This window comes from Tupaia chinensis, unplaced genomic scaffold (genome assembly GCF_000334495.1).
Source record: "Tupaia chinensis unplaced genomic scaffold, TupChi_1.0 Scaffold144767_1, whole genome shotgun sequence".
Lineage (NCBI taxonomy): Eukaryota > Metazoa > Chordata > Mammalia > Scandentia > Tupaiidae > Tupaia > Tupaia belangeri.
The window spans coordinates 2,067,079-2,089,809 of record NW_006204627.1 but is presented as its reverse complement, the minus strand read 5'-3'; the positions used below and the strand labels follow the sequence as shown (position 1 = coordinate 2,089,809).

The 22,731-nt window shown below is 40.1% G+C and overlaps 1 protein-coding gene across 2 annotated transcripts in view; it reads left to right on the top strand.

The window, feature by feature from the left end:
- Nucleotides 1-15,759, top strand: part of CTR9 (CTR9 component of Paf1/RNA polymerase II complex) — a 47,078-nt gene extending 31,319 nt beyond the window's left edge. For both annotated transcript variants that reach the window (XM_006167447.3, XM_006167446.3), the window contains 12 exons: nucleotides 2,480-2,665; nucleotides 2,751-2,838; nucleotides 3,015-3,163; nucleotides 4,832-4,948; nucleotides 5,297-5,442; nucleotides 7,588-7,659; nucleotides 8,183-8,318; nucleotides 8,471-8,614; nucleotides 9,858-10,015; nucleotides 11,213-11,309; nucleotides 11,555-11,667; nucleotides 14,686-15,759. In XM_006167447.3, coding sequence (XP_006167509.1) covers nucleotides 2,480-2,665; nucleotides 2,751-2,838; nucleotides 3,015-3,163; nucleotides 4,832-4,948; nucleotides 5,297-5,442; nucleotides 7,588-7,659; nucleotides 8,183-8,318; nucleotides 8,471-8,614; nucleotides 9,858-10,015; nucleotides 11,213-11,309; nucleotides 11,555-11,667; nucleotides 14,686-15,112 — 1,833 coding nt within the window. In that variant the 3' untranslated portion in view covers nucleotides 15,113-15,759. The remainder of the gene's footprint in view (nucleotides 1-2,479; nucleotides 2,666-2,750; nucleotides 2,839-3,014; nucleotides 3,164-4,831; nucleotides 4,949-5,296; nucleotides 5,443-7,587; nucleotides 7,660-8,182; nucleotides 8,319-8,470; nucleotides 8,615-9,857; nucleotides 10,016-11,212; nucleotides 11,310-11,554; nucleotides 11,668-14,685) is intronic.
- The last annotated feature ends 6,972 nt before the right edge of the window (nucleotides 15,760-22,731 follow it).

Sequence of the window (22,731 nt, the reverse complement as noted above, 5' to 3'; positions counted from 1 at the left end):
TGGCAACTCTGACCTCACATTTCCACTTGGCTTTGCCATAGTGGAGGCTCTCTGATGGCTCGGCCCCTGTGACAAGTCTCTGCCTAGGCCCTCAGGTTTTCTGAGACATTCGTTGAAATATAGGTGGAGGCCTCCATAGCTCCGCAGCTCTTGAATCCTGAAAGCTTACAGAACTACCTCCATGTGCATACCACCACATCTGCCACTTGTGTGTTCTGGAGTAGAGGGTGGAGCAGCAGCCATAATGGTAGGTTGAGCTTCACCTTGGACTGTGGAACATTTCACCAAGATGCAGGGAACAGTTTTGAGGCAGCTGAGATCAGCAAGCCCCTCGCCAGTGCCCTGAAACCATTCTGCTCTCCTAAGCCTCTAGCCTATGATGGAAAGGGAAGCCTCAAAGATCTTTGAAATGCCCTTGGACTTTTCTCCCATTTTCCTGACAGTTATTACCCAGATCACACTTTGCTCCGCTAATCTCTTTTGTAGCTGGTTGCTGGTATATCTTCAGTTTTCTGTTCTGAAAATGCACCTTCGTTTTCTTATCATATGGCCTGGCTGAAAATTTCCCAAAATTTTCTCCTCTGCTTCCCTTCTCATTTTAAGTTTTGTCTTTAATGATTTTCTGCACCCATATTACTATATATGATTAGGAGTGACTATGCAGTAACTTTTGTATTTCACCTTGAAATTTCATTTTCTAGCTCTTCATCACTCTTAAATTTAGCATTCCACAAAACCTTAGAGCATGAACACTTTGCAGCCAAAATTTTTGCTGTTGTATAACAAACATAGCCCTTTCTCTTCCTACTAATAATTTGGTCATTTCCACCTGAACCCACCTCAACCAGCCCTTTACTACCAGTATTTCTATCAGCATTATGGTCACTGTCATTTAACCAATCTCTAAAAGTTCCAGTCATTTCTAAACTGTTCTTCTGAGCCTCCGCCAAACTCTAGACTTCTCCTAGATTGTTTCACCAGACTTTTCCAAACCCCACTAATTACCTAGTTTCACAGTCACTTCTACATGTTCAGCTGTTTGTTATTAGCAACACCCTACTTCTGGTGCCTGTTTTCTGTTCTAGTCTGCTTTGCCGCTAATAACAGAAAATACATGGGTCTGGGTGATTTAAAAGAATGGAAGATTTTTCAGCTCAGTTTGGTGGTCTAAGGTCCAGAGACCATTTGTGGTGAAGTTCTCGTAGAGTCCCAAGGCATCACATGAGGGTAGAGCAGAGAGGCTGTGTCCATCAGTGTTTCTTCTCCTTATAAACCCACCAGATCTCATTCATATGGAGACCCCACACTAATCGCTTAATCACTCCTGAAAGTTCCACCTTTCAGTACCATGAAGATGTTAGAGTATAAGTGGTTGTATTATAATCGTGTAGTTAATGGGGTCTGTATTTTTTAGGAAATTCTCTTCCATTTCTCTCTCTTTTTGTTGTTCTTCCCTTTCCCCAGCCTATCCCATTACCTACACTTCAGCAATTGTGACCTGTCTTTTGCCCTCTCTAGTTTACTTTACTTGGGATTTAGTTAGTACCATATGAGAAAAATTTATAGAATCATAGTATCTTAGCATTTTGAATAGAATTGTAGGAGTCATTTAAACTTTTTGACTGTGGCCTATAGTAAGACACAGATTTCATATCATAACCTAGTACACATATATGTTTGTACAAACAACTGAGACAAAATTTGGCAAATTAGTATTTGTTTTTGCCAGTGGATAGTAAGTGCACTGATATTTTTACTTTATTTGACTCTATCGGAATTTTTTTTTAAAGAGAAATTTTTGCTGTTGTGCATGTGCACTCACCAAAGAGACAGAGAAATAGAAGGTGAGAAATCATCCCCCAGGGGGAATGGTCATGCCACAATTCCTTCTCCCCCATTCTTCTCTCAGAATTTTGGGCACCCATGTATACATGCCCCACAGGAGTTTTAAGCTGCTGAGTCCAGGACTTGAACCACGGTCAACTACAACTACATGGGAGTCCAGCAACATAAACATTCTGCCATCTGCTGGTCCCTCGAATAATTTCTTTTTAATTTTAATTTTTTTAATAGTTTGCTATAGGGTACATGTACTCACCAGACAGATAAAGAGAGAAAGGGAGAGGTCACCTCCTAAGGGGAATGGCCATACCACAATCCCTTCTCCTCTAGGGATTTTGGACACATATGCACACACACCCATGTGCTTTTCAAGCTGTTAGGTCCGGGACTCAAACTGCTATGTTGGCCATGTGGGATCCAGCTGCCTTAACTTCCACACCATCTTGCTCCCCTTCCATTTATTTCTTATGCTAGTAACTAAACACTAAATAGATTTTAAAGTCACTAATGGGTCCTAACTCTCAGTTTGAGAACCATTATTGTAGCTGCACAGTTCTTCATTAATCAGTTATTATGGAAAGATATTGATCACTCTCAAACTACATCACAGATTTTGCTTCTATATGTATTTTTTCAGGATCATCCAGATGCTTGGTCTTTGATTGGTAATCTCCATTTGGCAAAACAAGAATGGGGCCCAGGCCAGAAAAAATTTGAAAGGATATTAAAACAACCATCAACTCAGAGTGACACGTATTCTATGCTAGCCCTCGGCAATGTGTGGCTTCAAACCTTGCATCAGCCCACCCGAGATCGAGAAAAGGTAATCTCTCTTTGTCTTTTTAAACAAAACCGATACTCTGCATTCTTGTTTATTTGTTTTAAGTAATGCCTGTTTCTTTTCATAGGAAAAGCGTCATCAAGACCGTGCTCTGGCCATCTACAAACAAGTGCTCAGAAATGATGCAAAGAATTTGTATGCTGCTAATGGCATAGGTAGCTATAAGACTTATGTTTCCATAGTACCGTGTAAGGTAAATGTTTTCTGAGGAATATTTGTAGATCTGATTTTCTCTCTAAATCTAATCAATGTAGTTTCTATATAGGATTTTTTGTTGTCTTTCTGGCTACAATTAAAAAATGTTTAAACGTGAGCCTTTTTATAACCTTAGGAGCTGTTTTGGCCCACAAAGGATATTTTCGTGAAGCTCGTGACGTATTTGCCCAAGTTAGAGAAGCAACAGCTGATATCAGTGATGTGTGGTTGAACTTAGCACACATCTATGTGGAGCAAAAGCAGTATATCAGTGCTGTACAGATGGTAATGTCTTGTCTTCCAAGATATTTTTATATCATGTTCATTGTTAGACAGTTGTTTTCTTCATCCTTCTGGTCCTGCCATGGAGCTACATGCTATCTCTTATGATCCTGTGTCTATTCAGAGGTTTATAATTGTATACTTCTGTTTATTTGCTTTGTTATTTTTTTAATTCGCCAGAGTGCACACACTCTTACTGGAGAGAAATAGGTGGTGAGTGGGGGCAGAGGGAAAGCACTCCTCATGGGGGACGGTCACACCACAGTCACTTCTCCATTTCTCATCTTGGGATTTAAGGCACACATGTTTATGTGCCCAGATTTTCAGGTCACCAGGTCTAGGACTTGAACTGCAAGGTTGGCTATGTGGGATCCAGCTACCTTAACCCCATGCCACAATTTGGCCTAAATTACATAATTTTACAATTTCAGCATTCAGTCAGAGATATAAGTCCTGATTACACCATTAATTGCGTGCCATAGGCAAAGGGCTTCCTCTCTGAGCCAGTTTCCCTATGTACTAAAGAGAGGTAATTGCACCTTAACCTCAGAAGTTTGTGAGGATCCAACAGGAAAAGTACTTGGCACTAACATGCATAGCAGAGTAGTAAGTACTCAAATAGTTGGATGTAATATTTATTTGCTCAGTGTCTGAAATTGAACTAAGTTTCAGAAAGACTGAATGAATTATTTCTAAAAAGAGAAAGAAAAACTCTGTGGAGATAAAGTTTCATGACTAGAATTTCATTATGCTTATTATATTTGTTGAGTGAGTGAACAATGAAAGTTGTTCTCAGCATCTACAGCATAAAAAGTAAAAAGACTCTTGGGCACTGTGGGATATATTATGGTCAATATTTGCACTTCCCAGAGAAAGAGAGAGTGCCCCCCCCCGCCCCCAATGAGGCATGGTCATGTGTAGTCCCTTCTCCATGTTTCCATCCTACTAGGATTTTGGACATGCATGCACATGTGCCCAGCATGTTTTTCAAGCCACCTGGGCTAGGATTCAGACCATGTTCAGCTGTGTGGGATCTGAGTCCTCTGGCTATGAGGCTACAGGGCTAACTTGATAATGTGCCTTTTATAAACACAAATTAATTATGAAGGATATTCAGGAAAAAGCTGTCTAACCATTTTTTCATGAAAAATATCTTACCTATGAACAAGGTGTATTCCAAAGTCAAAAAGTACAATATTCATGTCAAAATGAATACCAGTATTGTTTTATTGTGTTTTTTTTACCAAGAAATTAACCAGAACTGTAAGACTTGTCATGCTCATTGCCAATAGGTCCTGCCGATCTAAAGAATGGTGCTAGGGAGTATAACCAAAGGAGCCAATAAGTGGGCAATAAGCTAATTTAGGAATGTATTGCTAAAAGTATGAAAAGGATTTCCTTTCCAATTTTTTTACCCTTTCTTGCAGTGTTGGTCCAAATTTCAAATGAAAAGAAATTCTGAATCTGATTTTTCTAATATTCAGATTTTTTATGTTGTGAAAATATATCCTGATGAATGTCAAAAATCGTTTCTTAAATTATTCTCTGAAATTAACTGTTCTAAAGGAATAAAATACCTCTTCACAGACCTTTAAAAATCACTTGAATATTTTCTACAAAATGAAAATATCATTTAATCTTTGTTGTATTTTAATTATTCTTTTTTTGTAGTATGAAAATTGCCTCAGAAAGTTCTATAAGCACCAAAACACTGAAGTTGTACTCTACTTGGCCCGTGCCCTCTTCAAGTGTGGCAAGTTACAGGAGTGCAAACAGACTTTGCTGAAGGTAAAGGGGGAGCTCACTGTTACTCCCATCCATTTCTATGTTGCATCATATTTTTTTCATTATGTTTTATGCATATTCTGATACCTGCTGACCCTCTAATTGATTAAAATCCTTTTCACGTCATTAGGTCAAACAAAATACTTGCTTCATAGGGCGAGCTGGTGCACGTGTGTGTGCCCATGATCCAGACTGGCTGAGGCTAGGGGTGGATCATGGCATGAAGATGGTATTGAGGGTGCTTTTCTCCCTCCTTCTCTGTCTCTGTATCTCTCCCTCTCTCTCATGGGAGAAATAAATAAAGATAAACTTTAAAAAAAGATGTGTATTTGCTTTGTGTTTTATTTACAGGCTAGACATGTGGCACCCAGTGATACAGTTCTTATGTTTAATGTAGCCTTGGTCCTGCAAAGATTAGCTACCTCTGTTCTGAAAGATGAGAAAAGTAATCTTAAAGAAGTACTTAATGCTGTGAAAGAACTGGAGCTTGCGCACAGGTAAAAGTTTTGTAGAAACAATTATTGAAATGCTTTGTGTATTTAAAGCCATTTGTCACAAATGATGCTGAAAATCCTTTTTCTCAGAGTATGGCTTCCCAATGATATTTAAATCACAGCAGACAGCTGCCACCAGGTGGCGCCAAACCATAGACTTCTGCCAGATTAGGACCTTGTAGCCTAATACTTAGAGAACTGGCCAGTAGCTTTGTAAACTTGCCCTAGATGTTTTATTAATCTGACAGTAATGTGACTCAGCATTTTACGCATGTGAAATTTTTAGAGTTCACTTAATATTAGTTTTACTTTTTATACTAGTGTGGCTTCTTATGAGTTTTAATTTTCATTCAGCTAGGATTAAGGTTTTACCACCTCAAAAATGCTTAATAGATTTACTCAGCTCAGCTCAAAATGTATTTAACCTTATAGTATTTATTTGGTAATTCGATATTGTGGTGACATCTCTTCAGGCTTTGTCCAACCTTATTTAAATTCTTGTTTAACTGTTTTTGCCTTGCCAGGTTAATTCTAAGTGCTTTTGTGGCCTAAGTCCCTTAACCTCCATGCTGACACATTTAGTAAATTTAGTGTTTAGTAAATATTCATTGCTTGAATTGATATTTGGTTACTGGTGAGTTTACTGATAATGTTAAATATAACTTTGTCTGTCTTGATGCACTTGTCTTTTTTAAACATACTGAGTGGCTTATTGCCGAGAGGTTTTTCTCAAGTGAGTTACGTATATCATTTTCCTATTGAGATGATAACCTTTTATGTACTAAATAAATTAATGTAAGTCAGTCAGCATGTAAGCCTTTCTTCAGACCATTTTTGTTAAATATTAGAGATCTAAAGGGGCTAGGACCAGCAGGTGGCGTGGTGGTTATGGGCACTGGACTCCCACATGGCTGACCATGGTTTGAGTTCTGGACCTGGCAGCTTGCTTTCTCACTTTCTCCCTCTTGTTCTCATTCTTGCTCTGTCCCTCTCTGGTCAAATTAAAAGAATAAAGCTTGCGCACAGGTAAAAGTTTTGTAGAAACAATTATTGAAATGCTTTGTGTATTTAAAGCCATTTGTCACAAATGATGCTGAAAATCCTTTTTCTCAGAGTATGGCTTCCCAATGATATTTAAATCACAGCAGACAGCTGCCACCAGGTGGCGCCAAACCATAGACTTCTGCCAGATTAGGACCTTGTAGCCTAATACTTAGAGAACTGGCCAGTAGCTTTGTAAACTTGCCCTAGATGTTTTATTAATCTGACAGTAATGTGACTCAGCATTTTACGCATGTGAAATTTTTAGAGTTCACTTAATATTAGTTTTACTTTTTATACTAGTGTGGCTTCTTATGAGTTTTAATTTTCATTCAGCTAGGATTAAGGTTTTACCACCTCAAAAATGCTTAATAGATTTACTCAGCTCAGCTCAAAATGTATTTAACCTTATAGTATTTATTTGGTAATTCGATATTGTGGTGACATCTCTTCAGGCTTTGTCCAACCTTATTTAAATTCTTGTTTAACTGTTTTTGCCTTGCCAGGTTAATTCTAAGTGCTTTTGTGGCCTAAGTCCCTTAACCTCCATGCTGACACATTTAGTAAATTTAGTGTTTAGTAAATATTCATTGCTTGAATTGATATTTGGTTACTGGTGAGTTTACTGATAATGTTAAATATAACTTTGTCTGTCTTGATGCACTTGTCTTTTTTAAACATACTGAGTGGCTTATTGCCGAGAGGTTTTTCTCAAGTGAGTTACGTATATCATTTTCCTATTGAGATGATAACCTTTTATGTACTAAATAAATTAATGTAAGTCAGTCAGCATGTAAGCCTTTCTTCAGACCATTTTTGTTAAATATTAGAGATCTAAAGGGGCTAGGACCAGCAGGTGGCGTGGTGGTTATGGGCACTGGACTCCCACATGGCTGACCATGGTTTGAGTTCTGGACCTGGCAGCTTGCTTTCTCACTTTCTCCCTCTTGTTCTCATTCTTGCTCTGTCCCTCTCTGGTCAAATTAAAAGAATAAATAAATAAAGTTAAAATAAAATAATTCTTTTTAAAAAAAGAAAGAAATATAAAGGGCCTTGTCTCATTAGAATTATTTTTAATAAAATATTTTTTCTTTTCATTCCATTAAGATACTTCAGTTACTTGAGTAAAGTGGGAGATAAAATGAGATTCGATTTGGCTCTTGCTGCTACAGAAGCCAGGTAATGTTACTATTTAGGGAAGGTGGCTTTTGGTGAGGCTGTGATACTGGTGCATATTGGGAGAGGGACACAGTGGTAAGGGCTCTTGACCTAGGGTATACTCTTTCACACTCCTCCAGGATTCCCTAATCCCAAGGTATGCCAGGCCTTTTTCTTTATGGAGAACCTGGAAAAATTAATTTAGTACCAGTCCTTGGGCTGCGGGGAAAAGTACTTTTCTATTTCACTAATGACAGCTGTGTCACCAGAATCAAGATACAATTCCTGGCTCTTTCAGTCATATGTGAAGACAGTGTTGGAAATCCTTTGGCTTGCTTTGGGAGGACATTCATAGTCTGGAAACTTAAAATAGTTGACATTGTTGGCTTGTGATAAACTAAGTTAATTTTGCTAATTAAGATTTTATATAGATAACAGCTCATGTTCTGCTTTAAATTTTTTGTGTAAGGAAAACAGTTGCCCTGAGCTCTTGAGCAAAGTATACTAATTACATTCCTGTTTCTCTAAATCTGAAACATTCTAGGCAGTGTTCTGACTTACTGAGTCAGGCCCAGTACCATGTGGCCCGGGCACGCAAACAAGATGAAGAAGAACGGGAACTGCGGGCCAAACAAGAGCAAGAAAAGGAACTCTTGAGGCAGAAGCTCCTTAAGGAACAGGTACCTATTCTGTTTTCTAGTTACACTAGAATTAATTGTGTGCATACTTAGACTTTGTACATTTAAAAATATGTCCTCTGCTTAAGATGCTAGCTGTGAATTTTTTCATAATGAGAACATTTTGATGGTTTTTGTCCCCACCTTCCTCATAGGAAGAGAAACGTCTCAGAGAAAAGGAAGAACAAAAGAAGCTTTTGGAACAGCGAGCCCAGTATGTGGAGAAGACCAAAAATATTCTTATGTTTACTGGCGAGACTGAAGCAACAAAAGAGAAGAAGAGAGGTGGTGGTGGGCGGGTAAGATGCAGTTCCTGGCACTGACGTCATCAGTCCCTGTCTTCTGGCTTTCAGATATGAAGATAATTGGTTCAATTCACTGTGTACTTAGTTCTTAGCTTTGACTTCATCCTTGCTAAGGGATAGTCTTACAACACAGAGAATGATTTAAACAGTGCTCAGAATTTAGAAATGCATTTCAAGGTTAGTTAAGTACATTTTTCATTGTGGTGACTTTTTTAAAAGAAATTTTTGTTGGGGGGCCAGCAGATGGCATAAAGGTTTCGTCACTGGACTCCCATGTAGTCATCCATAGTTTGAGTCCCAGACCCGGTGACTTAAACTCATGCTGGTCATCTGTGCATGTTTGCCCAAGATATCCCAAGAGGAGAATGGAAGAGAAGGGATTGTGGCGTGGCCAACCCTGCTTGAAGATGATTTCTCTCTTTCTGTCTATCCTTGTCTTTCCAGGGAGCGCACATGCCCTATAGCAAAAATCTCTCTTGGAAAAAAAAAAAAGAAAGAAAGAAATTTTTGCTGTAGGGCACATGCACTCACCAGAGGGACAAATAGGCAGAAAGAAAGAAATCACCCCCCCACACACACAGAGCAGATGTCTACACCTTCTCCTCTATTCTCTCTATGCATGCACACATGCCCAGAGTGAATTTCAAATCACTGGATCTGGGACTCGAACTGCAGTTGGCCATGTGGGAGTCTAGTGCCTTAATCACTATGCCACCTGCTGACTCTGGTGACTTTTTTTAAAAATTGTCATAGGGTACATGCACTCTATGCACATACCATAGAGAGATGGAGAGAGGAGGAGAAAAGGCCTTCTGTTGATGAGGCTTGGTCACACTGCAATCCTTTTTCCTCCATTTCTCCATCTTGTCAGGATTTTTAAGCACACACACACACACACACACACACACACGTAGCATGTTTTCAAGCCTCTGGGACTAGAATTTGAACCAAGGTTGATCGTGTGGGATCTGGCTACTGAGTCACTTCACTACGGGGCCAGCCTCTTGTAGACTCTTAAGTAGTTGATGATTTTTACGAAGTTTTAATCATTTGAGACATTCATCCCAATAAACGTCTTTATAATATAGACCTAGCCACACACCTTTTCTGTGTGACTTAGTAAAGATCCTTCATTTGTCAAGTGACTGAAAGAATATGGCCTCTTTCTCTACCTTCTCACCCTGGCCACATCCCACCAGCCAAGAAATAACTGACTGTAGTCTTATTTGTATTTTAGCGGTCTAAGAAGGGAGGAGAGTTTGATGAATTTGTCAACGATGACACTGATGATGACCTACCTATATCCAAAAAGAAAAAGAAAAGAAAGGGCAGTGGTAGTGAACCAGAAGGCGAAGAAGAAGAGGGTGGTGAGAGAAAGAAGAAAAAGAGGAGAAGGTAGTATCATTAATGTGTTTTAATTAACCTTATAAAAGTAGAAAAAAGATCTTTCCTTCTGAGTTTTTCTATATTTAGAATTTACAAATACCTGGTAATTATTATACAAACACCTCCCAAACACTGAAGCAGCTTGTTTGTGCTCCCATTACCTACTTTAATCCTAATAGACTCAATTATAGAATCTCTGGAGTACTTGGAATTTTCATCCACCTCCATAGCCTTCATTCTGAGAGCTCTAATCATATTTGCCTTTCTGGCCTGGATCGTGTCCACACTATGTTTGTGCTCTCTTGGGAAGCCACTGAGTCTCAGTGTCCTCCCTGTTAGTGGTTGCCCACCTCATAGTTTTGCTCAGTGCATAAAATGAAAATGTTTGTGAAAGCACCTCTTAAACCACCCAGTACAATATGCTGTGACAATCAAGGATGGCCTGCTCATCTCTCACGTGGAGGTTCCTCTAAACTGTCCTGTTCCCTCTCTCATTGTCCTTCCCTGTCTAGGAGCCTCCATTCAGCTACCCACCTAGCCTGCCCGTCCCAACCCTTGGCTGACTATGTTCAGAAAACAACCCAATGCATTCATTAGGCACACACCTGTGAGATTGAAACTAATGAGGACATTAGTGGCAGACCTCAAATCAGCAGTTGAGAAGACCAAAGAAGAGGGGAAAGATGTTGAGCCTGGGTGCATTCTCACATCCTCATATCTCTCCTCCAAGTACTAGAGTCAAACATAGATTAAGGAGAGAGCTCAATATGGCTAAAGTGGTTGACATACATTGCATCAATGCCTGGTTTTAGCAGACTGCTGAGCCATGAAAGTTATGGCATCTGCCCTTGAAGAATGTGCAGTGTGGCTGAAGACAGCGCTCATATATTGATAGATTGTTATCCATGATGAATAATATTCTGATGGCAAAGTACTCTTTGTTTTAAGAATTATTTTATTTAACTTTATTTATTTATTCATCTATTTCAGTTTGACCAGAGAAGGACTGAGTAAGTCAGTGGTGGGTGAGTGAGAGAGAGAAAGTGAGAAAGCAAGCCACCAGGTCCAGGACTTGTACTGGTTGGCCATGTGGGAGTCCAGCGCCCTCGACCACCATGCCACCTGCTGACCCCAATGGCAAAGCAGCCTTAGACTTTGAAGCTATGAGTATTGCTTGACGAACTCTCTTGGTGTTCACTATTTAAGATCTACAAAGGGAGAAGAAGGATCTGATGAAGATGAAACTGAAAATGGCCCTAAACCGAAAAAGCGCCGTCCACCAAGAGCAGAGAAGAAGAAGGCTGTAAGTTTGCAGTGCTGTGTCTTTCTGTCCCTTAGTAGACATGGAAGAGTTCAGTGTACCAGACTATATCCTCTCCCTGCAGCTTTCTCAAACACAAATACTTGTTTTCAGAATTGATTGGTGGCTGTTTGGTTGTATTATAATGCAGACCCCACCCCTTATTAACAAGAGTCCTAACTAATCTTTTATTTAACAAGATGTCCCTTGTTAACAAGAGTCTTGACTAATCTATTGTCCTTTTTTAGCCCAAGCCAGAACGTCTGCCTCCTTCAATGAAGGGAAAAATAAAATCCAAAGCCATAATATCATCAAGTGATGATTCTTCAGATGAAGATAAACTTAAAATTGCTGATGAAGGGTAGGAACTTTCCTCCTGATAAATTCTTCTAATGATGTGGGTAAACCAAAAATGGCTATTGATTAACCTGTCTGTACTAAGAAAAATAGTCTTCCTTCCCTTCTTTCCTCCTTTCCTTTCTTCTAACAAGAGGTAAAACAGACTCTTGAAAATTGGAGGGAATTTAAAGCTAGCTGGGAGTGGTCACTGTGCCCAGTGTCCTCTTTCCAGCTTCATGTGGAACGTTATAGCTGGAAGAAACATTAGCAAATCTCTCGTTCTAGTTCTGTCATGTTGTACTACATGACTCTTCCTCAAAGAAGAAATCTATTTTGAAATCTCATTTCTTTTTTGGACATTAGCTGAAATTTTGAAGACACCATCTTCCTGACTGAAATATGTAACTTTGTTGCCTTGCTATTGCTGACTTGGTGTTAGGAGTGGTCTGATTCTGGCCATGTGGATGGGAATTTCATGACTGTCTTCCTCCCTTATTGGGCAGTAGTGATTCAGCTCCCTCTACTCCATGGAGAGCTTATCCTACACTGCTGATATGGTGCTCTTCTTCAGCTCACAGCCCCCCTTGTGACGTAGTACTTGATTTTATTTGTCCTAAACTTGCCCTCAAGCTTAAGTTGCCCCCTCATTTGAATTCCTAGATGAGGACTCTCAATACTATATTATACCATGTTCTTCAGTGGCCAACATTTCGTTCATTCATTCATTCATTCATTCATTGAACAGACATTTGAACATCCATTCTGTGAGATAGCATGTTCAATGCTGGGGATACAGAGAAAAAAGACCCATCAGTTCTCCAAGGAAATTCTTCCTTAAGGCAGTGGAGAATAACAGATAAACTAAAACAACCTATAGTGGGGTGTGTGTTATCACTTAGATTTGCATATACTGGCCTCCTGGGGTCATAACAAATCTGAATTTGGGGTGATGGTAGGAGTTGTAGGAGGTTGTTTCTGTAAAAGAAAAAGTGTTTAAGTTGAGTCTTCGAGGAAGATTAGGAAGTTCTGGTTGGTGAGAGGTAAGGCAGAGGAAGATGTAGAGGAGCTGAAGAGTGTGGTGGGAGCCTATTCTAGAAGGTGGAGAGCTACAGAGAAGCATCTGTGAAGACTGGCAACTCCTTTTCTTTCTCTCTGGCTGATACAAATTTGGATTGCCTTTGCTCTCACCCCCACCTTATTGGTCCTCAGATTAAAGGCATAGGTGATCAGTGTGATCAGTGCAATGGAAAGAGTAGAAGAATGGGCTCTAATAAAATGCAGAGGCAGAAAGGTCCAGTGTGAGAAGGTGAGCTGTGGCCAAACCTGCTCCCAAAGTCAAGGCCAAGTTTATGTGAGCCACTTGCATCAGTTAAACTTTGTCCAGATGAAATTAAATGAATTGGATCCCAGGGAACCTGCCGGCCTTTAATACTGTACAGAATGAATACAGTGTTCTCTTCTTAGACCTTTTTCTTCATGTTCTCAGAGTGACCTGGTTCCATAAAGTGTATCTGGTTTCTTCTTCTAGATTTAGGCACAAAGAACCTCTCTTCAATATGCAAAGCTGTTTCAGTCTCTGAGGTGAATAATATATTTCACTTCCCTCACCTTTCCTAGACTAAATCCTATGGATTTGGTATTTCTTTCTTGGAATATCTGTCATGGAAACCAAACCTAAAGAATATACCGGAGAAATATGTCTGATTCGAGCAACTATCATAATGGTGAAGGGGATATATTTTTCCCCAGAGTCTCCAGGAAGCCAAGACTCCCTGGATGCCACCACTCTAAGATAAGCACAACTTCCTTTCCCCTTCACATATCAACTGGCAGGTGGAGGGAGACCACAAGAGCAAAGGTGAATCAGCCCTAGCCCCAGCTTCCTGTCTTGAAGTCTTGTCATGGTGAGGGAGCCTGGAACAGTGGCAGGTATCAGGACAAAAGTAGTGGCTTTGGTCTTCAGGTTTCCGTTAGCATGGCAGATGGCAACATGACAGGAAAGTGTCTCATTCTTATAGACTGGGATGAGGATTGATTTTTTTGAAGTCTCAACAGCCAATTGAGATCATAGGGTCACCTTTGTTGTTAAACCTGCTAATGTAGGTTTTCCCAAATAGTTGATAAAGATTTATGCTAAGTTTCCACATACAAGTGTATTCTGCACAAAAAGGACACAAAGTTACCTATTAAAGTTAGTAAAGGACCAGAGGATGGTGTGGTGGTTAAGGTGCTGGATACTCCCACATGGTCGACCATGGTTTGAGTCCCAGACCTGGTGGCTTGCTTTCTCACTTTTGCTCTCTCTTTCTCTCTCTGTGACTTTCACTGGTCAAATTAAAAATAAATGAATGAATAAATAAAGTTAAATAAATAATTCTAAATAGAAAAAAATAAAGTTGGTAAAAGAATTTTATTATGTGGCTTTGGTAGGTTTTTGCATTAAACTAGCAGAAATGCACTTTTCCACACCTTATTCAGTCGTAAAGAATTACATATTAGTGAATTTTATCTACATGGCTACAATATTTCAGTATTGAAGAAAACCTTTCATATGTATTTTAGTGCAATTATACAGTAGATACATACCCCTTCCTCCAGAAAATAAAAATATTTTCGATCTTAACTTAAAATGGAATAAAGACATTAATATGAATACATTCATATTCATAACTTGCTTATGAAGATAAATAATATATCCCTTCCTTTTCATAATTTTAAACATTTCATTGGGAAGTATTTGATTATGAGGAGAAATGCCCAATAGAAGCCAGTGAGGATCTTCCTTCCCTGTTTATATTCTGACTTAGAGCTGAGGTGCCTTATTTATTTTTCCTTTTTAATTCTGTTTTTATTGTGAGATATACCCATTTACATAATAGTACACAAAATAAATATTACAAAAATGAACACCTGTGTAGCCACCATCTAAGTCAAGAAATAGAACATTAAGTGCCCTTATTTTGTAGAAGTATATTCTCTGATTGTCAAAGCCCCAGTTGGCCAGAACCCTCCGTGTCTAACCAGTGCTTATCTTTGCCAGACATCACAGGAACAGCAACAGCAACAGCGACTCCGAAGAGGATGAGCGGAGGAAGAAACGTTCTTCATCAGAGAGTGATTCCGATGAGAACCAGAACAGGTCTGGCAGTGAGGCCGGCAGTCCCCGGAGGTCCCGGAGGCCCCAGTCAGATGAGGATTCAGACAGTGACCAGCCACCCAGAAAGAGAAGACCTTCAGGTTCAGAACAGTCTGACAATGAATCTGTGCAGTCAGGGAGAAGCCGCTCAGGAGGGTCTGAGAACGAGTCCCGCCCAGCTTCTCCGAGTATCGAGTCAGATCATGAATCGGAGAGAGGATCTGATAATGAGGGTTCTGGCCAAGGCTCTGGAAATGAATCAGAACCGGAGGGATCCAACAACGAGGCCTCAGACCGAGGTTCAGAACATGGGTCAGATGATAGCGACTAGATTTGATTTCATAAATAAGCTTCATCTCTGGAGGAAACGTTCTTAATATGTGAAAGCTGTGATAAAAACGTTTCAGATGTTGAGTCAAACAATTGTGGAATTTTTCTTAAGGCAATTTGTTTTCTCTTTGTATATTACTAAGCCCCAAGAGACATTTCCTGTGCTAGAGTCCAATATTTGAATCTCTTATGCAAATGAGACTATCCTTCGTTGTGGTACAATTAATTCCACCTATCATATGTGAAAGCCAGTAAAAAATAAACCCAGACGCTAAATCATTCCTACAGAGGTTTGGTTGTAACTGGCAGATGTTGGCTCATCTTCTTTAGGTGTTAAATAGCATACTGTTTAAAATTTTATTGCAATCTTTTACCAGGTGGTGCACAAACTTGGTATTAATGTCTTCGTTCCATTTTAAGTTTAGATTGAGAGTATTTTTATTTCCTGGAGGAAGAAGTTTCTACTGTATAATTGCACCAAAGTACCTATAAAAGGAAGGTTTTCTTCAGTAGTGTAATACTGTAATCATGTAGATAACATCACAAATATATAATTTGTTAGATTGAATAAGGTGTGGGAAATGCTTTTCTGTTAGTAGAATGCAAAGAGCTACCTAAGCCACATAATAAAATTCTTTTACCAAGTTGTATGGGTAACTTTGTGCCCTTTTTTGCTAGATATGTTTGTATGTGGAAATTTAGCATAAACTTTTATGCAGATATTTGGGAAAACCTGTGTTAGGCCAAAGGTTGTTTCCTCAGGACTTTTGTAATTTTTTGTAGGTTTGTGGAGTTTTTTTGAAGATGCAAGAAAACTAAGGTATGAGTATGTATTTTTATTTTTTTAAACTTAATAATTAATGATTTAAGTGGGTTTTTTTGTTATTGTTGTTGTTTTGTTTTGTTTTTAATTGCCAGAGAGCATGTGCACTCACTGGAGCGAGGGAGAGGGGGAAACCACCCTCACATGGGTCTTGTCACACTGCATTCACCCTTCCTTCATTTTTCTATCCAGCAGGATATGGGGCATTCATGTACCCAACATGTATTTCAAGCTACCAGGGTTAGAATTTGAACCATGGTCTTCCATGTGCACATGTATAGGCAGGGGAAAGAGAGAGGCACCTGTGATAGTGTCTTGTCATGCCATGATCCCCTTTCCTTGGCCCTCCAACTCCACACAATCTCAGGTGTGTATTTTTCAGGCCAACCCAGGGATCCAAACCTGTGGTTGGCCATGTGGTCTCCAGCCTTGCCAGTTACTGCATTACACTTCTGCTGAAGTGGCTGTGCTTAGTAGTAGTATATTTTTAATTATTTATTTAATTTTATTCCTTCATTCATTTATTTTAATTCCACTAGAGAGAGACAGACAAAGAGAGAGAGGGAAAGTGAGAAAGCAAGCCACCAGTTCCAGGACTCGAACTGTGGTCGGCCATGTGGGAGTATCCAGCGCATTAACCACCATGCCACCTGCTGGCCCAGTAGTAGTATTTATATAGCAGCTTGTAAAAAAGCTTTAATGAGTGTAGTCAAGTATTAAGCATACTGTTTTATGCATTAGGTTAAGAAGGAAGAGATTCTGGGGACCAGCAGATGTTATAATAGTTGTGCCTCTAGACTCCCATGTAGTTGACCACAGTTCAAGTCCCAGACCCAGTGGCTTAAAACTCATGCTGGGCATATGTGCGGGAGTGCCCAAAATCCCAAGAAGAGAATGGAAAAGAAGGGATTGCAGTGTGGCCATCCCCCCGTGGGGATGATTTCTCGCTTTCTGTCTCTGTGTCTCTGTCTCTCTCTAGTGAGCACATGTGCCCTATAGCAAAAATCTCTCTGGAAAAAGAAAAAAAAAAAGAATGAAGAGATTCTATTCCAGAAATCTACTGAAGATAAATTTATTGTCCTCAGAGTGTAAGAAATGGGGGTAACACTTGCACAGGTTGGGGGAGCACAGAGGAGATTGCCACACAGCTCCCACAGGGAGGAAACAGTCAAGGCAAGGTTTCCTGAAGGACAGGAGACCTGAGGTGACTCAATAACCCAGCTGAGTGGAGAGTGCTAGGAAAGCTGTCATAGGCAGAGGGAGTCAAGTGTGCAGCTCTAGAAGCGATAAAGAATGCAAGGGAGGCCAGGCAGATGGCCCCACCTTGGAAGATGAACCTGAGATACAAAGGTTTGTTGAACTCATGTGTCACATAGCCAGTAGTGGTGGGGTTCAGACCAGAATCCAGGGCTGCCTTTCCCTGTTTTTTTCCAATATGTTGCACACTACAAGTTGAGCATCCCTAATTCAAATATCCAAAATCTGAAATCTCCCAAAACCTAAAACTTTGTGAGTGCTAACATGATGCTACAAGTGCAAAATTGCACACCTGACCTGATGGGTCATAATCAAAATGCTTCAGTACAAAAATGCTGCATAAAATTACCTTCAGGCTATGTGTGTAAGAAACATAAATGAATGTTCTGTTTGAACTTGGGCCCCATCCCCAAGATACTTCATTATTTATATGCAAATATTTCAAAATTCAAAACACTTCTGACCCCAGGCATTTCAGATATGGGTTACTCAACCTGTACTTGAAGTGAATTAGCTAATCCCCACCCAAATGGTAAGAATTCATCTAGGTTCAAAAGCATTTCTGTGTGAAGCTTGTCTTCCAAATGGGTTTCTTATTTCTATGTGGATTTCATATCCTACAGTGTCCTATAAATAAATTTTTTTAAAAAATGAATAAAAAGCATATCCCAGGCCACATGGTGACACAGTGGTAAGACACAGTGGTAAGACAATGGGACTCACATGGGAAGGCTTGGAGTTCACATTCCAGAACCTCCCTGCACATGCCAAATGTGTGTGCATGCCTGTGATGGGGGCTGGTGAAGGCTGGCAGTAGATTGCAGAGTGAAACTCTGTTGGGGATGTCCCTCTCTCTGTGTTGGAAGAAATAGATAAGTTTTTTAAAATAATTATTTCCCAACTGATGACTCACTTAACTTAAGCAGTTAACTAAATAAATGTGCATTTTTAGGCAGTCCTTTGGAGAGCTAGTCATGGAAGAATTTAACCTAAAATGAATAGTGACTTCTGCAGTGATCTTTCTTGTACTCTAGGTTTTGGCAACAAAGATGCTTTAAAGCACATGTCCCTACTTGTAATTTTGGATTTGGTTCCACCTTTATATGAATGTTTCTCCCAGGTGTGTCCCGGATTAGCAGAACAGCAGCCACATTGCCCACCCAGAAGCCATAGTGAGTTTTCTTCAGGCACATGCAGTTTGGAGCCTGGGTACTAGAAAAGAGACTTAGTAGTAGAAGTGCTTCCCTTTCTAACAAAGGAAACGATTGACCCCTGAAACTTGATTGACCCCTTGCCTGCGCTCTGTGGTTACTGCCTGTGGGAAGTCACAAAAGCTCTATTTCAGGTTGTCCTGGAGCCAAGGCTTCTGCTTGCCCCTCAAGATCAGCCTATTTTCTCTCAATCTCTCTCTCTCTCTCTCTTAGATTCAGTCTGTTTGTCTACCTACCTGCCTAACTACCTACTTATCCATCCATCCATTCCTCCAAGAGAGTTTTGACAGGGTATTGCCATGTTGGGATCTTCTTGTCCCAGCCTCACAGCTGGTTAAAACCACAGGCTCCCACAACCATGCCTGATGTGTTTAGGTTGGCCAGGACTGAACCTAGGCCTCCCATGTAGCCCCAACCTCTGAGTAGCAATTCTGAGCAACCTACACCATCTTGGCTGAGCCCAGCCTTCCATGTCTTAGTGAAGTTGAAGGCAGTGTAGAAGCTAGAAGTGTAGGTGGTTAAGAGCTACTGAAAATACTGGAAATCCACGAGTCCTGGATTAGTTCCAGTCTACACTGACAAGCCATGTGACCTCAGGCAAGTTACTTGCCCTGGATAGCCCACTTTTCTCATCTAAAGCCATTCCTCCAATGCTGAAAGTTTTGAAAACCTCACTTGGATCAGTCCCAGTTACGTGATAGGATTTGCATTGTCTTTGATGTTAATGCAATTGTCACAACCATGAAATTAGAGCTATAAGATTTTAAAATAATTTTTTGTTGAAATTTATTCAAGAAAAGCCATTTTATTATTCTGAATCTAAAACATTAAACACCTTCCCCCACTAAAATTGTTATTTTTATAACAGTTTTTTTATTTTTTTATTTTTTTAAGCAAACAACTATTCTATCAAAAGGCTATCCAGGGACCAGCAGTTAGCGTAATGGCTATGTCATTGGATTCCCATGTAGTCAACTGCAGTTCGCGTCCCAGACCCGGTGGCTTAAAACTCACGCCAGGCGTGTGTGCATGCTTGCCCAAGATCCCGAGAGGGGAATGGAGGAGAAGGGATTGCAGCGTGGCCATCCACTCTGGGGATGATTTCTTGCTTTCCGTCTCATTTCTCTGTCTGTCTGGCGAGCACACACGCCATATAGCAAAAACCTCTAAAAAAATTAGACTATCCATAAGTTGTGTAATTGTTACAAAGATGATAAGTTAAGTGATGAAGACATTGTAAATTCCCAATAAAATTATTGAGGGTCTGGCACTATTCATTAAACTTGGATTAATTCCAGTCTACACTGACAAGCCATGCCGCTGCTTCAGTCCAAATGGAGATGTGGTCTATTATTCATTCATAGGTCATCCTTCCAAAAATTTTTGGTTCTTCCTAGTTGCCTTTGAGAAAAATATTTTTAATCTCCAGGAAATGACTAATCATTTTGATTTGATTCCACTAATGAACTATTTCTATCCCTAGGAGTGTGTGTACCTAGTAGAGGTAAGAAATAACTCTTAAAGGAGAATACCCTCTCCTCAAACTGGAATTCAGAGGAAATAATCAGTGCAGCTTTTTCTTTTTCTTAAAGTTTATTTCCTTCTTTCTTCCATATGGATGAAAGACAGAGGGAGGGACAAACCCATAATAGGGTCTGACATAACAATCCACTCCTAGCCTCAGCCAATCCCAGGTCATAGGCTACCATGTGCCCGATGTGTTTAGGGAAGTCTCTGGACGTGAACCTGGATCCTTCCTCTGGTCAGCCTTGAAGAGTACCATGTTACCACTGTGCCTCCATCTGGCTGCATATGCCATCCTTTTTTCTAAAGGTAGTTTCTGATCCTCTGGTCTTTCAGTGTGTGATAGCACAGTTATGGTACTGCTTCCCACAAGAGCATTAGCACAGGAAAGGATGCTACAGACAAGTAAATCTAGATATTACACTGTGTCTCTTTCTAAATTTAAAAAAAAAAATCTATTTAGATAGATACATTTTATGAAATGTATTTGCAGAATTTATTTGAACTCTTGGGGTTTATTATTCTGATTTTTAGCACAAATGTGTTGGGGTATCTTTTTTTTCTTTTAGAGAGATTTTTGCTATAGGGCATGTGTGCTCACCGGAGAGAGAGAGAGAGATAGAAAGTAAGAAATCATCCCCTAGAGGGGATGGCCATGCCACAATCTTTTCTTGACTCCATTCTCTTCTTGGGATTTTGGGCATGCACACAAATGGACTTGGCATGAGTTTTAAGTCACTGGTCTGGGACTTAAACCACAGTCGACTACATGGGAGTCCAGTGACGTAACCATTACACTATCTGCTGTTCCCAAGGGAAAGTGAGAAAGCAAGCCTCCAGGTTCAAACCACACTCGGCCATGTGGAGTTCAGTGCCCCAGTCACCAACTACCTGCTTGCCCCTTGGGTATTTTTATATGTTTAAAAGATTGAGTTTGGGAAAATACCTCTATTCTTAATGCATTTGCCTTGATATGGCTGATCCGTTCTAAATTACCATTATTGCAACACTCCGGCAAATCTATATTTGATTGTGAAGACCACAGGTAAATAGTGAGGAGAAATGAGGTGCAAGGCATCTGGGGATGGGTTTTCTAGTGTCTTCTCATGAAGTCGTTTAATTTGAGAGTTCACCTCCTTGTCAATTCCATCTGCTAAGCAGATCTCTAATTGAGTGTGTTTCCTAGAGTGTTTCCCAGGACACGCTAATCCCAAAAAATACTTCTTAAAAAAGAATTCCATAGTCAAAAGTATAAAAATAAGCATTTGGATAGTAATGAAGAGCATTTTCTGGGAAAATCACAGGAAACTATAGCAATGAAGATTTTTTGGTAGAAAAATCACAGAAAACTGTTTCAAACTGATTAATAAGGAGGATTGTAGGTTGTAACTTGACATCTGGAGGATTGGTGAAAGGAAGGAACAGTTTGATCGGAAAGTTCAGTATTGTTAAAAGCTCAGTTTCAGTTTTGTATCACACATGTAGAAAAATCTATGAGGTAACAAAATGTGAAAAAAAAATACACCTGTTATAGTTTGGGTAATGGCTTGTCCTGCCATTTCACGTTTTGGAATTTGGTGCTGAAAGGTGGTTGAACCTAGTGCGCAGCCATTGCATCGTGGTGATTGCATCACGGGCGCCACTCCCATGATAATTCCCCTTCTCATGAGACTCCGTGAGAAGGGGTTTGTTCTCTCAAAAACTGGTTGTTAAAAAAGAGAGCTTCCTGCATCTTTCTGTATGCACCTGCCATCCTTGCTGCTTCCATCGGCCATGGTGAAGGCAGGCCTGATGCCAGGTCTGGGTCTTGGGCTTTCCCAAGAAAAAACCTGTTTCTTTTTTTTTTTTTTTTTTAATTTTTTTTTAATTTTTTTTTTTTTTTTTTTTTTTTTTTTTTTTTTTTACTCATTCATTTATTTTTTTAATTTGACCAGAGAGAGACAGAGGTTGAGAGTGAGAGAGCGAGGAAGTGAGAAAGCAAGCCACCAGATTCAGGACTTGAACCCTGGTCGGCCATGTGGGAGTGTCCAGTGCCTTAACCACCATGCCACCTGCTGTTCCCAGACCTGTTTCTTTTTAAGTCTCTCAGTCTCGTGTAACTCAGTGAGCAATACAGCAATAGACTAAAACAAAACGTATACCCCGGCCAGAGGCTTCCTCAATTGCACCCCCCTCCTTTCCCATACACATAATACTTTTGAGTGGAATATTTAAACCTGTCAGGAGATTTAACCCTCTTTCGATGATGCAGAGTGGTGTCATGTGCTCCCATGGAAACAGGTGTGGCCAGCCTCTTGCCTCTGCCCAGTAAGACCCCAGACTATGACTGAACTGATCTGTTTATATTTTCCCACCAGACAGTGAGCTTGAGAACAAGGCTTCTATCTTAGCCATCTATGTTCCAAGGGCCATTCATAAGACTTGGCAAGAAGTAGGTGCTAACTTACACTTTGTTCTTAAAACTGAATTTCTTATCTAAAAATGGAGATCGTGGCGAATGCTTGGACTCTATGCTCTGAGGTCTCTTTGGTAGCTCCATCCTTCTTTCATTCCAGGTGTTTCAATAAGCTCATCTTGCTGGAGTCCTGTCTACGCTTGGATGATCAGTGTCAGCCATTGGCATGAGACCAGATGCCCCTCACAGTTATGTGGCCATCAGCAAGTGCTCTCCCTGAGCATGTAAGGTTATTGTTTCTGAGAAATTGTTCTTGCTGCTCTCCAGACTTTGCTCTCATTTTTTTTTTTTTTTTGAGATTTTTTCTGTAGGGGGCGTGCGCTCGCCAGAGAGACAGAGAGATGGAAAGT